At 43.5% G+C, this 16,742-nt stretch overlaps 1 protein-coding gene across 1 annotated transcript; it reads left to right on the top strand.

Annotated features, from left to right (window-relative positions):
* The first annotated feature begins 268 nt into the window (after positions 1-268).
* Positions 269-16,742, top strand: CHRNA3 (cholinergic receptor nicotinic alpha 3 subunit). Its single transcript, XM_061594903.1, has 5 exons — positions 269-412; positions 1,005-1,049; positions 6,009-6,118; positions 10,555-11,569; positions 16,614-16,742. The coding sequence occupies exons 1-5, from the start codon at positions 371-373 to the stop codon at positions 16,740-16,742; spliced, it is 1,341 nt and encodes a 446-aa protein (XP_061450887.1). The 5' UTR covers positions 269-370.

Below are 16,742 nucleotides of genomic sequence, written 5' to 3'. Positions count from 1 at the left end.
TGCGGCCTCAAGACTGGAAAAATGAGAAACTGAAACTGACAGATTTGCCTAAGGCTGTCTCTGCTTAAAGGGGTCAGATAGCAAGTGATAGCAAAAGCAGACAGCAAAAGACACTTTGCATGAGACCCTAGAGAGCTGCTGCCAGTCAGAGTTCCCCCTTCAGGGCTAGATGGACAAGTAATCTGGCAACTTCCTCTGTTCCTAGAATGTTTCCGAAACCAAGACCCGAATGTCAGGAGGCATGTGCATTCTCCAATCCTGCCTTCTTTTAGGTTGCTCTTGTTCCGAAGCCGAACACCGACTCTACGATGAATTGTTCGCAAATTACAACAACATCATCAGGCCTGTAGAGAATGTGTCTGACCCGGTCATGATTTGGTTTGAGGTGTCCCTGTCTCAGCTGGTCAAGGTGGTGAGTAGACTGAATAAGAGCAGCCTTCTCCAAGCTGGTGCCCAGCCTCCAGAGGTTTTCCAACTTCAACTGATCAAGGTCTCTGTGTGTGTTGTAGTCTGGACTAGAGACCCTTTTTCTGTCGCAATTTGGTTTGAGGAAGATCCATTTGTGTTGGGTTGCCACTCAATTCTTGAAATCAAACTTTTGGGTAACTTAAGAAAGGGGTGTGCGCAAAGCAAAACCTTTGGGTCAGAGGCCTCATAGCAAAACAGATCCAGGGCTGAAGTCTAGCCAGTTCCAGGGGGTCCAGCACATTTTAAGACAGTTTGCAGGGGGTGGAGCCTACTAGGGCAAAGGCTGTGGGGAGGGGAAGGAGCAGGAGGACCTGATGACTCACCTGAAAACAAAGAAACCGCCTGGGCCAGTTTTTCCCTCCTGGTTGCTTATGAACACTTTAACTGGGCCCAATAATAGCGCCTAGCCCGCCCCCTCTATGCCCCCAATATATTTTATTTATTTATTTATATCCCGCCCTTCCTCCCAGCAGGAGCCCAGGGCGGCAATATATAGTAAGGGGTTTCAAACACAGCTATGACCTTTCCTTCCCCAGGATGAAGTGAACCAGATCATGGAGACCAATTTATGGCTGAGACATGTAAGTACCAAAAAACAACAGAAGGGACCCTTAAAGGCATTTTTTAAAAAATGTTGTAAGTATTTTCAATGTTATACATAGATAGATGTGGATGGGGGAAAATACGAAGTGAAGCCATAGGATGGAAAGAGATTTCAAAATTCCTAAGAGCTAGGATTCCTTGCATGTTCCCCAAAATAAGTAAATGGATGAATGAATAAGTAAATTTCAACTAGCTTTCGGAAGAAGGAAATCCTGCAGCCTGGGTAGGAACAATAAGAGTGGTCAGAGAGACATCAGAGTCTGGTCCTCTCATCTTTTATGCACTTCTGACATCTAGTGGTTGTTTGTCATGTTTTCATGAAGTAAATCATAATGGCAGCACCCAGGGACATGAAGAATTCCATGGACACAGCATAGGGATCTCCAAGATCTTCTCATTGGCTGCCCTCCCCTTTGAAAAAATAGAAGAGCAGGAGACTAAATTCTAAACCACAGAACAGTGCTTCCAAAACATTTCCCCCAGAGACCACTTGAAAATTGCTGAGGGTCTTGGTAGGGCACGTAATGATTTTTTTCCTGTCTGTTGTAGCAGTTGTAATGTGCTGGGCTAGATGCTATGTGATTGTTAATTGTGTTTTGATTACTCTTTAAGAACATAAGAACATAAGAAGAGCCTGCTGGATCAGGCCAGTGGCCCATCTAGTCCAGCATCCTGTTCTCACAGTGGCCAACCAGGTGCCTGGGGGAAGCCCGCAAGCAGGACCCGAGTGCAAGAACACTCTCCCCTCCTGAGGCTTCCCACAACTGGTTTTCAGAAGCATGCTGCCTCTGACTACGGTGGCAGAGCACAGCCATCACGGCTAGTAGCCATTGATAGCCCTGTCCTCCATGAATTTGTCTAATCTTCTTTTAAAGCCATCCAAGCTGGCGGCCATTACTGCATCTTGCGGGAGCAAATTCCATAGTTTAACTATGCGCTGAGTAAAGAAGTACTTCCTTTTGTCTGTCCTGAATCTTCCAACATTCAGCTTCTTTGAATGTCCACGAGTTCTAGTATTATGAGAGAGGGAGAAGAACTTTTCTCTATCCACTTTCTCAATGCCATGCATAATTTTATACACTTCTATCATGTCTCCTCTGACCCGCCTTTTCTCTAAACTAAAAAGCCCAAATGCTGCAACCTTTCCTTGTAAGGGAGTCGCTCCATCCCCTTGATCATTCTGGTTGCCCTCTTCTGAACCTTTTCCGTATATTCGACCATATAACACCTATTCTGGCCCAACTGCACTGGCTACCAATATGTTTCCGGGCCAGATTCAAAGTGTTGGTTCTTACCTTTAAAGCCCTTAACGGCATCGGACCGCAATATCTGATGGAACGCCTCTCTCGCTATGTACCTACCCGTTCACTGCGCTCGACGTCTAAGGCCCTTCTCCGGGTCCCAACTCATAGGGAGGCCCGGAGAACAGCAACTAGATCTAGGGCCTTTTCAGTGGTGGCCCCCGAATTATGGAATGCCCTCCCAGATGAGATACGTCTGGTGCCTTCTTTGTTATCTTTTCGGCGCCAGGTAAAAACCTACCTCTTTGCCCAGGCATTTTAAGCTTAAATTTAATTTTAATTTTAAACTTAATTGTAATTGTAATTTTTATTTTAATTTTGTATTCTAATTCTGTTCTTAAATATGTTTTATAATCCACACTTGTTCGTATTTTAATTGTGGTTTTATCTTGAGAGCTTGTTGCTATAGGGCAGTTTAGAAATGCAATTAATAAATAAAAAAATAAAATAAATTTTCCAACTCTATAATATCCTTTTTGAGATGAGGCGACCAGAACTGTACACAGTATTCCAAATGCGGCCGCACCATAGATTTATACAACAGCATTATGATATCGGCTGTTTTATTTTCAATACCTTTCCTAATTATCCCTAGCATGGAATTTGCCTTTTTCACAGCTGCCGCACACTGGGTCGACATTTTCATCATGCTGTCCACTACAACCCCGAGGTCTCTCTCCTGGTCGGTCACCGCCAGTTCAGACCCCATGAGCGTATATGTGAAATTCAGATTTTTTGCTCCAATATGCATAATTTTACACTTGTTTATATTGAATTGCATTTGCCATTTTTCTGCCCATTCACTCAGTATGGAGAGGTCTTTTTGGAGCTCTTTGCAATCCCTTTTTGTTTTAACAACACTGAACAATTTAGTGTCGTCAGCAAACTTGGCCACTTCACTGCTCACTCCTAATTCTAGGTCATTAATGAACAAGTTGAAAAGTACAGGTCCCAATACTGACCCTTGAGGGACTCCACTTTCTACAGCCCTCCATTGGGGGAACTGTCCGTTGATTCCTACTCTCTGCTTTCTGCTTCTTAACCAATTCCTTATCCACAAGAAGACCTCTCGTCTTATTCCATGACTGCTAAGCTTCCTCAGAAGTCTTTGGTGAGGTACCTTGTCAAATGCTTTTTGAAAGTCTAAGTACACTATGTCCACAGGATCACCTCTATCTATATGCTTGTTGACACTCTCAAAGAATTCTAATAGGTTACTGAGACAGGACTTTCCCTTGCAGAAGCCATGCTGGCTCTGCTTCAGCAAGGCTTGTTCTTCTATGTGCTTAGTTAATCTAGCTTTAATAATACTTTCTACCAGTTTTCCAGGGACAGAAGTTAAGCTAACTGGCCTGTAATTTCCGGGATCCCCTCTGGATCCCTTTTTGAAGATTGGCGTTACATTTGCCACTTTCCAGTCCTCAGGCACGGAGGAGGACCCAAGGGACAAGTTACATATTTTAGTTAGCAGATCAGCAATTTCACATTTGAGTTCTTTGAGAACTCTCGGGTGGATGCCATCCGGGCATTTCTTATATATTGTATTGCAATTTGCATTCCATAGAACTCAAATTGTAATACAATAAAATACAATATGTAGTCCTAGGCTATGGTCTGAAGGCCCATGAGGCCACCACCTTGCTGAAGCTAAGCAGGTCTGGGTCTAGTTGGTGCCTGGATGGGAGGCCACATGGGAACCACATATATGTTGCCTTGGGTTCTATGATGAAAGAAAGGCGGGGTATAAATGAAATAAATATATATATAAAAAATCAAAGCAGCAATGGAAATACAATTAAAAAATTAATGTGTCGCCTCCCATCTTCAACCACAAATCCACGGACACACTGCGGACCACCTGAATGAAGCTCCCGGACCACAGTAGGGGAACCCATGCTATAGATCTCATGTCTTACAGTGCTCTGTGACATTATCAGGTGGATTTAGCTAGCCTCTGAAAAACATGCTGCCTGTGATCACCCAAGAAGGTGATCCATCATTCCTTATATTTCTGGTGCTCATGTCGCAAGGGTTGTTGTTTTTGCATCCAAAACAGCATCAACCATACATGAGAGGAAGTGAACAGCAGGCTTGGTGGAATCCTGAGGTTTGCAGAAGTACAGAAAAAAATCTTTAGGGGAAAAAGATTCCCAGCAAGGACTGAACATGCTCAGTGGGCATGGAGTGCTAATAGAATGTTGTGTGGGAGGTAGGGAGGAAAGGTCAAATCCACCCCATGCACATTTGAAGCACATGGCTTCCTCCAAAGAATCCTGGGAACTGTAGTTGGAACTGCAGTTTAACTGCAGTTTAAGGGAACTGGGAAATGTAGCTCAGTGAGAATTTGCTGGGGGAAGCCACGTGCTTTAAATATATGGGTGGCTGTGATGGGTGGGAAGGGAAATGGAATGGAGCAATGTGAAGAAGTGGCTGGATGACTGGAACAGTGAACAGGCACACTCCACAGTGCAACATTTTGTTGTAGGTCCCACTTGTCATTTGTCATCTCCACACAGAAATCGAAGGAATTAGCAATCCTAATAGGAAACTGGCAGAATTTATGCCATCTTAAATTAAGATGAGGTAAGTCACCCCATTCCAAACTCCATTCAGGAGATGGGCTACTGCCAGGTGAGTCAGTCTGAGCCTGGCCAAGGGAAAGCAAGCCTTTAAAATAAAGCTTGACTTATACCACTGTTTTTGATGGCATTAGTTCCACCAGGTTTCCAGGCCATGTGACTGAGCTGAAAGAGGTTTGGCATTGGCAGAAGTGCTCCATCACACCCCACCTCCAGAATTCCCCCTTTTTGGGAACTTATGCTGGCATAACTTCTGCCACCTTATCTTCTACATACCAACCAATCACAGCATTCTGCAGGAGTTGGCATCCTGCAGATGCCATCCTATCAGGAGGCCACACAATGTCAGAATAGGGCCTTTAGTGTGGCAGCACCTAGATTTTCCTCCCACTACACATCAGACAGACACCTTCTCTATTGTCTTTTTGGCGCCTGCCAAAGACTTTTCTCTTTCAAAGATATCTAAAATCTTTATCCCAGTTGGTATGTGTCTTGGATCTGGACTTATTTTATGTATGGCCTGTTTTTTTTAAATATTTCTGATTGTTTTCCTATATGTACTTGTTTTTACTGTTTATATATATGTAACACTCTTTAATATATTGTAAATCCCTTCAGGATGCCTTGTGGGAAGTGATTCATAAATAAAATAAATAATAAACAATCCAGTGTGTGAAGAGAAGTTGAGGCAAGACCTGTGAGCAAGGCTTGGCAACAAAGCCTGCAGCGGCTGTTAGTGGGAGAAGAGGCAGGGGAAGCAGTTAATATATGTCTTACAGCTCATACAACTACATGAATGCAAGTAGCACCTGTGGAGTCCTGCTGTTCATGGTTCCAACCAGCCATGCCCTTTTCCAGAATACTCCATTACATTCCCCACCCCTAACAGTGCAACAGTAAGTCAGCATTCCATGGCCACTGGGCATGCTCAATCCTCATTGCGCTGTATTTGGGTTTTCACACACACACACTTAAGAGTGAGAAAATAGCTATAATTGGCAGCTTACATGAAACTTCTAAAGCACTGCTTGCTTTTTTTTGCCTCTTCTTTGGTTAGATCTGGAACGATTACAAGCTCAAGTGGAATCCGGAGAACTACGGAGGTGTCCAGTGTATTCGAGTGCCATCACATAAGATCTGGAAGCCTGATATTGTATTATATAACAAGTAAGTCTATACTGTCTGAACTACTCTTAATTAGGGATGGGGGAGAAATTCATTTCAGTTCGTATTTAAAGCCAAATCTATCAAATTTGCTCTTTCCAACACAATGTGAAAACTAAAACATAGGCTCCCTTTGAAATTCACACTTATCCAAAATTTGCAATGCAGTTCTCCAAACAATGGTTTCAGAAATGCATATTTTAGGGAAAATGTGGTAAAAAAATAATATATTCTTGAAAATAACATACAAAAATGCATTGTATTAAGAAAAATTGATTGCAAAGATGTGTACTTTAGTCAAAATAGCATGCAAAAATGTTTTTTGAAAAATACAAATTCCTGCAGAAATGGGGAGAACTGAACTTAAAATTGGAAAATGAGAAACTGAGAGAACCAAAATTAACAGATCGTTCCATCCCTACTCTTAACACATCTTGCATGACATTTGAGCATTTGTTGCTTTTGAAAGGTGCAGCAAAATCTACAGTGTGGAACCTGTGTCTCTGCAGTTGTGGTTGGTGACCAACTTCCACCAGCCCCAGCCAACATGGCAACTGGGATGATGGGAATTGAAGTCAAACATCATCAGGAGAGCCACAGGCTCCCCCCATCCCTGGTTTACACAGAACACATGACACTGTCTTATTCGACTCTGACTAGCCTGGGATTGTCCAGCCAAGGATTCTAACTAGCAGTGCCTTATTACCCAAGATCCTCTTAACCAGAGACCAAAGACCATCTTCATGCAAAATATGTGATCTTACCCCAAAGTCCAGTGCTCTCATTGCTAAATGTCCATTTGGAAAGGAACAAAATCCCATACACAACTGCTTATACTATTTCTCAGAAGATTGGATGCAGTATCACTTTTTCTCCTTCATGAAGCAATTTTGTCCCCTCCTTTTTTCCCCATTGCTTGTCATCTGGGGATTGGAAACAAACCCCTGTGAGGAGAGACTGAAAGAACTGGGCATGTTTAGCCTTGAGACGAGAAGACTGAAGGGGAGATTATGATAGCACTGTTTAGTACTTGAAAGGTTGCCACAGAGGAGGGCCAGGATCTCTTCTTGATCGTCCCAGAGTGCAGGACATGGACTAATGGGCTGAAGTTACAGGAAGCCAGATTTCGGCTGAACATCAGGAAGAACTTCCTAACTGGAACCAATGGAACCAATGACCTAGGAAAGTGGTGTGCTCTCCAACCCTGGAGGCATTCAAGAAGCAGCTGGACACGTACCTGTCGGGTATGATTTAGGTTGGATTCCTGCACTGAGCAGGGGGTTGGACTTGATGGCCTTATAGGACCCTTCCAACTCTACTATTCTGTGATCCAACAAATCACAGGGATTAGGCTTTCAAGGGCTTTCATAGAAGCCGGACACCTGCCTCACCTAAGTCCCATTTACAAAGCCACTGGGTAGGCTTCACCACAAGTTGCAAAACTCAAAATCGGAGTAGAGGGGGTGATCATATGAATCCATGCACTTGCTAGCTTTTTCTTCTTAGATTGAGCAAATCAAATCCACATCAGACTCTCCCTCTCTTCTGAGGAGCGCAGAGTGTTTTATGGACTGGAGAGCAGACTTAACATTCCAGACATACAATTACTGTAGACAAATCTCAACCCTTTCCCTCCACTGTTGCTCTAACATGGTGACTTCTACTGAATTGAAGAAATGAAATTAAGACTGTGTAATGAATTTGGAATGGAGCAAGACAGAGGTAGTATTACATTTCTAATCTGCTAGCTTCCCATAAAAGCTTTACCGTAATCACTGCTGGAAAATGGCTGCCCATTAACCCTGACCTCCACATTGGGACACTAATTGAATCCATTCAGTAGACACTGGGAATCATTGGGGAAGAGGCTGTATGTACCACCCTGCAGAACTGCTATCCCTCTAGGGCAATGTTTCCCAAACATCTGACAGATAGGACCAAGTTAGACATGAGGCTAATTGCATTCAAGCAATCCACGTACAGAGTTTTAAAATGTTAATAGTCACTGGCGGGGGGTACAAGCAGGATCAAGTTCAGATAACTGATCCAGGTGGCAACTTCTCTGTGGCTACAGTGCTAGAGTGGGGAGGGGGAGGCAATCATGGAAAAGAAACTAACTAGTGCAGGAGACAATTTGGGCAACCCAACCAACCCAAAAGAACCAGTAAGTTGTGTGCAAGCAGACTAACAAGGCGGATCACATTTATTTATTCTTGCTATTATTTATTTGTCTGGATATGTATTTGCATGACATATATTGATCTATATGCATGTATAAATTAAGTGGATGCCTAGATGTTTAAATGTTTTGTTAATGTGAGCCGACAAGTTTCTTTCCTTCTTTTTTCTTTTCTTAATGAAATTGCCATTAACAAAATTGTTATGTATTTATTTATTTATTTAATCTATATTAGTCACCTTGGGCTCATCTACACGGTGGTTTAGTGTGTGTTTTGTGCTTCTCACATTTCCTTTTAATTTTCATGGTTCACATCACATTACTGGCAAACAGAAGCTATCACGAAGTTTCCCCCCTATAAATCTGTACTCACCCAATCCTCTGATAATATGAAAAGGGAAGAAAAACCTGTCTCAATTGTGCTGTGCTCTTCCTTGGGGGGCTTTGCCCCAATGCTTTTATGTGGGTGTGTCAATTGTTCCCCTCTCCACACTCACTCCCTCTTTCTCCCTTCGTTCATTTTGTTTCCTGAGGGCTGAGAAGCAACTTCCGGCGCTCTGCAACAATCAGCCCCTACCTAACCTAATCCCTACTGGGATTGATCCCAGTGTGAATAGAAAACAATGTGTTTGCAGCTGGAATTGAGCCCTTGCTGTGGATGCTGCACATTGAAAACAGAATTTTTAAAAGTGTCTTTTACACGAACTAATGCTCCCATGTGGATAAGCCCCTTGTGTGATCTGTTAGATATGTTAAATCAATTCAGGAATGGGAGAATCTGTCAGTTTTGGTTCTCTGTTTCTCATTTTCCCAATCTTATACTCAGTTCTCCACATTTCTACCTCAATTTGCGATATTCTTTTTTTAAAATCCTCATCTCTTTTATTAGCATTTTAGTGTGAATTTCTCCAAATAAACACATTTCTGGGTGCAGTTTTGACCGATGTACACATTTTTGGCAAGCAACTTCTCCTAATATTATTATTATTATATTATATTTATTAGTCGCCCATCTCGCTGGTTGTCCAGCCACTCTGGGTGACGTACAAGTAAAATACATTACACATTACAATATTAAAATATAAAAAACCCGACAGTAAAAACTTAACCCAACCCAAAGGCTTGTCTGAAAAACCAGGTCTTTAATGTCTGGCGGAAGCTCATTATTGAAGGGGCATAGCAGAGATCATGAATATAATCATGAATATAATGCATTTTTGTCTGTTATTTTATGCACACTTTCCCCTAATCTATGCATTTTTGTGAATAGCGTTCAGTTGGAGAACTGCATTGCAAAATTCAGATAAGTGTGAATTTTGAAGGCTGCTTTTCAGTTCTTACATTGTTTTGGAAAGCATCAAAAATGCAAACTGCATCAAATATCTTCCCCATCACTGCTCAGCACTCTGTATATGGATGTGTCCTGCTCTTTGTTCATAGCACTCTGTAGCATGAACTATAGTTTCCAAATCGCATGAAGTATTGGTTCCCCTCTATTCAGCACTGGTTAGGCCTCATCTTGAATACTGCAACCAGTTCTGGACACCACACTTTAAAAAGGATGTAGACAAACTGGAACGGGTTCAAAGGAGGGCAATGAGGATGATCAGGGGACTGGAAACAAAGCTCTGACAGAACTGGGCATGTTTAGCCTTGAGAAGAGAAAACTGGGGGGAGATATGATAGCACTCAAAGTACTTGAAAGGTTGTCACACAGAGGAGGACCAGGATCTCTTCTTAATTATCCCAGAGTGCAGGACACAGAATAATGGGCTCAAGTTACAGGAAGCCAGATTTTGACTGAACATCAGGAAAAACTTCCTAACTGTTAGAGCAGTACAACAATGGAATCTATTACCTAAGGAGGTGGTGGGTTCTCCAACACTGGAGGCATTAAAGAGGCAACTGGACAGCACCTGTCAGTATGCTTTAATTTGGAGTTCTGCATTGACCAGGGGGTTGGACTTGATGACCATATAGGCCCCTTCCAACTCCATTATTCTGTGCTTGTAGTTGGCTAATCTGCTAAGGGTCATGCTTCAGTGCAGGTATACTTGAGTAAACTACAGTTGCATCAGGTCCTCCCGATTTCTCAGAATTAATACTTTTCCTAAGTGCCTGCCTATTTTTTCCTCAGAAAATCCTTAACAAGTCTGTAAAGTAGACCACTGTTAATTAGCTCCCCACTGTGAGTACATAGAAATTACTTGACTAGATGAACAGCATGATGAGTTTACTGCTTTTCCCCTCCCTCCCCTAGTGCTGTTGGAGACTTCCAGGTGGATGACAAAACCAAGGCATTGCTGAATTACACCGGAAACGTAACTTGGATGCCACCGGCTATTTTTAAGAGCTCGTGTAAAATAGATGTCACCTACTTCCCATTTGATTACCAGAACTGCACCATGAAATTTGGCTCCTGGTCCTATGACAAAGCTGAGATAGACTTGGTTCTAGTTGGCTCTGCTATGAACCTCAAGGACTACTGGGAAAGTGGAGAGTGGGCCGTTATTAATGCACTGGGCTATAAACATGACATCACGTACAACTGCTGCGAAGCCGTGTATCCAGACATCACCTATTCCCTTTATATCAGGCGGCTGCCCTTATTTTATACCATCAATATGATTATCCCATGTCTCTTGATCTCTTTTTTGACTGTGTTGGTGTTTTATCTACCTTCGGACTGTGGTGAGAAAGTAACATTGTGCATATCGGTCCTTTTATCCTTAACTGTGTTCCTGCTGGTGATAACAGAGACTATTCCTTCTACCTCCCTGGTGATCCCACTGATTGGGGAATATCTCCTCTTCACCATGATATTTGTAACTCTCTCTATAGTCATCACAGTCTTTGTGCTTAATGTGCACTATAGAACACCAAGGACACACACCATGCCCAAGTGGGTGAAAAACATTTTCCTAAACTTTCTCCCCAGGATCATGTTTATGACCAGGCCCACCAGTGAAGAGGGTGATGACAGCCAAAAGCAAAAGCAATCTTACAATACTGAGTTCTCCCACTTAAACTGCTTTGGTGGCTCAGAGACCAGGTGCTACAAAGACAGCTTCCCATGTGAGGATTTGGCCTGTGCTTGGTGCCAGCATCAACACATAAAATACGTCAAGGTGAACAGCAACCTGACCCAGAACTCCAGTTCTGAATCTGTAGATGCTCTGCTTTCATCTTCACTGATATCACCAGAAATGAGAGATGCAATTGAGAGTGTTAAATACATTGCAGAAAACATGAGATTGCAGAATGAAGCCAAGGAGGTATGGGCAAATTTTATTCGTTAGTCAACTAATGTTGCACCATATTCTAATCAGGTCTGGGGAACCTTTGGCCCTCCAGATGCTGCTGAATTCCAATTCCCTTCAGCCCCAGCCAGCATGGCCAATGGTCAGGGATGATGGGAGTTGTAGTCCAGCAACTTCTAGAGGGTCACAGGCTTCCCTGCCCTGCTTTAAAGGGTGGTGATGCAGATGCTTGGTACAGTCAGGCAATAAACCTGTGGGCCTGGAGAGTTCAACTTCAGATAGCAGTGGTCAGAGAACAAAAGGAAGCCATCTTATACTAAGGGCTTATCCAAACGGAGCGGGATAATCCACGGTTTCCATATTCGGTTTGTCATCTGATAGTCCTCACTTTGCCTTTTAGTTCACTCTTTCCCAAGTAAAAAAAAATGCTTTTTTGCACCCGCACACGCAGTGGTAAGACCCCCACATTCTTTTCATTTTTTCCAAGCTCCGCCTCTAAAACCTCCCCCTATCAACCAATTGGTCAGCAAAACAATTATGTATGCTCCTCTCCCCCTTTGTAACGAAGCACAATATGGCTGTTAAGGAGTTCTCGCCTCTGAAGGAAAGGCTGCTGGTCGGTTTCACGCCTGCCTTCCCATGGAGAATGAAATTGACAAACCTTTCCAGAGCAGGCTTGAAACCGACCAGAAGCCCTTTTCTTGTTTGCATTTGCGATATTACACTTAAAGGAATGTATGCTTTTCTGCCTTTATTGATATTTAATAATAATAATAATAAAATAAAATTTTATTTGTGAGTCGCCTATCTGGCCGACTGAACGACCACTCTAGGCGACGTACATTGCCACAATAAAATACAATATAAAACCCAAAATACAATAATTAAAATTAAACAGCATTAAACTAAACAACATTAAAAACTGACCCATCCCCGGAGACCCCATAGGCCTGCCTGAATAGCCAGGTCTTCAAGGCCCGGTGGAAACCTGTCAGGGAGGGGGTATGGCGAAGGTCGAAAGGAAGGGAATTCCAGAGGGCGGGAGCCACAATAGAAAATGCCCTCTCTCTGGTCCGCACCAGCCTAGCTGTTTTAGCTGATGGGACCGAAAGAAGGTCTTGTGCGGCTGATCTTGTCAGGCGGCATAATTGGTGATGCTGGAGGTGCTCCTTCAGATAAACTGGGCCGGAACCATATAGGGCTTTGAAGGTCAACACCAACACCTTGAATTGGGCCCGGTAAAAAACTGGTAACCAGCGTAGATCTACTAATACTGGGGTGATATGATCACGGCGATGGCTATTCTTAATCAAGCGCGCCGCCGCATTCTGTATCAGCTGTAATTTCCGGACCGTCTTCAAGGGTAACCCCACGTAGAGCGCATTACAGTAGTCTAGGCGAGAGGAGACCAGGGCATGTATCACCCGTGGGAGCAGATGAACAGGAAGGTAGGGTTGCAGCCTCCGTATCAGATGTAATTGATACCAAGCCGCCCGGCTCACTGCTGAGACCTGAGCCTCCATGGACAGCTGGGAGTCAAGAATGACCCCAAGGCTGCGGACCTGGTCTTTCAGGGTTAATCTTACCCCATTAAACACCAGGTCAATGTCTCCCAACCTTCTCTTGTCTCCCACGAGCAACACCTCGGTCTTGTCGGGGTTCAGTTTCAGCCTATTCCTTTCCATCCGTTCACTTACGGAATCCAGGCACTTGCACATGGTATCCACAGCCAACTCTGGTGAGGACTTGAATGAGAGATAGAGCTGAGTGTCATCCGCATATTGGTGACACTGCAGCCCAAATCTCCTGATGATGGCTCCCAGCGGCTTTACATAGATGTTGAATAGCATGGGGGAGAGGATAGATCCCTGTGGCACTCCACAATTGAGAGGCCAAGGGTCTGAAACTTCATCCCCCAATGTCACCCGTTGATGTCTGTCTGAGAGATAGGAACGGAGCCATCATAAGACAGTGCCCCCTATTCCTAATCCCCCCAGGCGATCTAAAAGGATACCGTGGTCGACGGTATCAAAAGCCGCTGAGAGATCCAGGAGGATGAGGAAGGTATATTCTCCTCTATCCAATGCCCTCCTCATATCATCCACCAGGGCGACCAAGGCTGTTTCAGTTCCATGTCAAGTCCTGAAGCCTGATTGGAATGGATCTAGATAATCTGCTTCATCCAAGTGTGTCTGTAGCTGTTTGGCCACCACGCGCTCAATCACCTTGCCCAAAAATGGCAAATTAGAGACTGGGCGAAAGTTGTTTAACTCTTGGGGATCCATTTAAGGAGATACACACGCTGGCAATGCACTTATTTCTCCAAAAAAGCAAGAAACATGTCACCCCCCCTCATTCTCCCTTTCCTTCCAAGGGAGAATGAAACTGACAAAGCTTTCCGGAGCAGGCTTGAAACCGACCAGAAGCTCTTCTCTTGTTTGCATTTGCGATATTACACTTAAATGAATGTATGCTTTTCTGATTTGAAGCAAAAACCCCAGCAAGTAGAATGAAATTGACAAGGCTTTGGGAGGCAGGCGTGAAACCGACTACCACCACCCTTTCTTGCTTGCTGTGCATTGCAGATCTCACCCAGAGGTATTGCATCCTAACTCCTGAAGGCACAGCGGATGATTCCCGATTTTAAACAGCAAATCGTATTGCAAGGAGCGGATTTAACCCGCGAAAATGCATAACAGTGCGAGACGTCATTTGGATGACCGAAAAATAATGAACATACATAGCGGGCATGTCACACATTTTGCAGTCGTCTGGATGAGCCCTAAGTCAAACACTTATACTAAACATCTTTTACTAAGTCAAACACTTATACATCGTATACTAAGTCAAACACCAGGGTTCTCCACCATCTCAGACTCTGGGTTTTCCCATCACTTAAAACTCATTTCCTTTAACTGAAGATGTATTTCATCACACAGTACTTATGGAATTCACTCCAAGATGTACTGATGGCTAGCAGCTTGGATAGCTTTCAAAGAGGGTTGGAGAAATTCAACGAAGGATAATTTTATTTTATTTATTTATTTATTAAATTTATTAGTCGCCCATCTGGCTGGCTTACCAGCCACTCTGGGCGACGTACAACATAAAAACATATAATTCACATTAATACCTTAAAATCCCAACAATAACACTAAAACCTAACCCGCCCCAAAAGCCTGCCTGAAGAGCCAGGTTTTCAAGGTCCGGCGGAAGCTCATCATGGAGGGGGCATGGCGGATGTCATTTGGGAGGGAGTTCCACAGAGTGGGTGCCACGATTGAAAAAGCCCTCTCCCTAGTTCTCACCAGTCTAGCTGTTTTAACTGGTGGGATGGAGATAAGGTCTTTTGAGGCTGATCTTGTTGGGCGGCAACGTTGATGATGCTGGAGGCGCTCTTCCAGATAGACTGGGCCGAAACCGTGCAGGGTTTTAAAGGTCAAAACCAACACCTTGAATTGGGCCTGGGTAGCAACTGGTAACCAGTGCAACTCCTTCAGCACTGGAGTGATGTGGTCTTGCCGGCAGCTACCCTTAATCAGGTGAGCTGCCACATTCTGTACCAGTTGCAGCTTTTGGACCATTTTCAAGGGTAACCCCACATAGAGCGCATTACAGTAGTCTAGGCGAGAGGAGACCAGGGCATGTACCACCAATGAGAGCAGATGGTTTGGAAGGTAGCGGCGCAGCCTTCGTATTAGATGGAATTGATACAGCCGAGACCTGAGCCTCCATGGACAGCTGGGAGTCAAGAATGACCCCCAGGCTGTGGACTTGGTTTTTCAGGGGCAATTGTACCCCATTAAGCACCAAGTTAACATCCCCCAACCTTCTTTTGTCTCCCACAAACAGTACCTGTTTTGTCAGGGTTCAGCTTCAGCTTATTCCTTCCCATCAAGCCACTCACCAACTCCAGGCACTAGTCACTGATACTAGAACTTGTATTGCTTTCAGTACTGTAGACAGTATATCTTTGAATACCAGTTGCCGGGGAACACAAATGGTGAAAGTGCTACTGCACCCATCCTATCCTGCTTGTGCTCTTCCCATCCGCAACTGATTGTGGCCACACTGAGAACAGGATGCTGGACTAGATAAGCTTTTGGTCTGACACCAAATGGCTTTTGTTATGAGATGCCAGGGATCAAACTTGGGACCTTCTGCATGCAAAACATGTGCTCTGCCACTGGGCTATGAGTTTTCCTCAATCATGACAGCTTAGATTATTTGTATGGTAGAGTAATAAAAAATCTCTGCAGATAAATCTTCGGAACTCTTCCTGAATTTGTTTGGAACAGTATTGAACTGTTTCCTGCATTCTGAAGTCGTACACCCTAGTCCAAAGTGTCTCACCTCAAGAACTAGGTATGAGAGACATCCTGAATATACGAACTTGACCATCTGTTTGCTGTTTTGGACCAGGTTTATTGCTTTTTAAATAACATTTAACCTCAGACAAGTTAGCAACTCTTCTAGGAAACTCACAAGCAGGGGCATCTGCCATTCTCATCAAAAGGGTGATTAGTGAGCTAATGAACAGCATTCTTAGTCTGTGGCCTCGATGCTGCAGTTATTTAGAGACCCACTCATGTCAAAAGCAAAATTTTGAAATGGACCACCCTCCCTTCCATGGCATGGGGCAAACATCCAGCATTACTCCAACACCATAACAAGCCTTCCGATAGTGCTATTTTAAAATGCTTCACATATGTTCTCTCAAGACAAGAGACAGGGAAGAAAGAGGTGAGTGCATATGCAAGAAACATATATAAATGCAAAATGCATTTAAGTACGGGACATGGACACACACAAGAAAATCCAAATTTTGGGTAAATATGAAGCACATGAAGTCACACCTAATTCCTTACCTACCTGATTGATGAGTAAAGAGAAAGGTTTCACGCACTGCATTATCAGTCCAACCATGCTTGATTTTGTGATATCAAACCACATATATTATATGCAAGATAACGTGTTAAAACTTTCACACTACCACAGTAGGCTTATAAAATACACAGCTATACTTAAATCAATAAAATGTTCTGTTTGTATTTTCCAGACTCAAGATGATTGGAAATACGTTGCCATGGTCATTGATCGCATTTTCCTGTGGGTATTTATTCTTGTGTGTGTTCTGGGGACCGCAGGATTATTTTTGCAACCCTTGATGGTTGGTGATGAAGTGTAG

Source organism: Rhineura floridana, chromosome 14, assembly GCF_030035675.1.
Source record: "Rhineura floridana isolate rRhiFlo1 chromosome 14, rRhiFlo1.hap2, whole genome shotgun sequence".
Classification (NCBI taxonomy): domain Eukaryota; kingdom Metazoa; phylum Chordata; class Lepidosauria; order Squamata; family Rhineuridae; genus Rhineura; species Rhineura floridana.
The sequence above is the reverse complement of the archived record's forward strand: the minus strand, read 5'-3'. Positions and strand labels throughout refer to the sequence as shown.

What these genes read in the sequence shown, in the direction of transcription:
- CHRNA3 (XM_061594903.1), top strand. Translation starts at nt 371, where the DNA reads ATGATTTGGTTTGAGGTGTCCCTGTCTCAGCTGGTCAAGGTG. An exon ending in TGTCTCAGCTGGTCAAGGTG is followed by an intron (nt 413 to 1,004) that starts GTGAGTAGACTG and finishes TTCCTTCCCCAG; the next exon opens with GATGAAGTGAACCAGATCAT. An exon ending in CCAATTTATGGCTGAGACAT is followed by an intron (nt 1,050 to 6,008) that starts GTAAGTACCAAA and finishes TTCTTTGGTTAG; the next exon opens with ATCTGGAACGATTACAAGCT.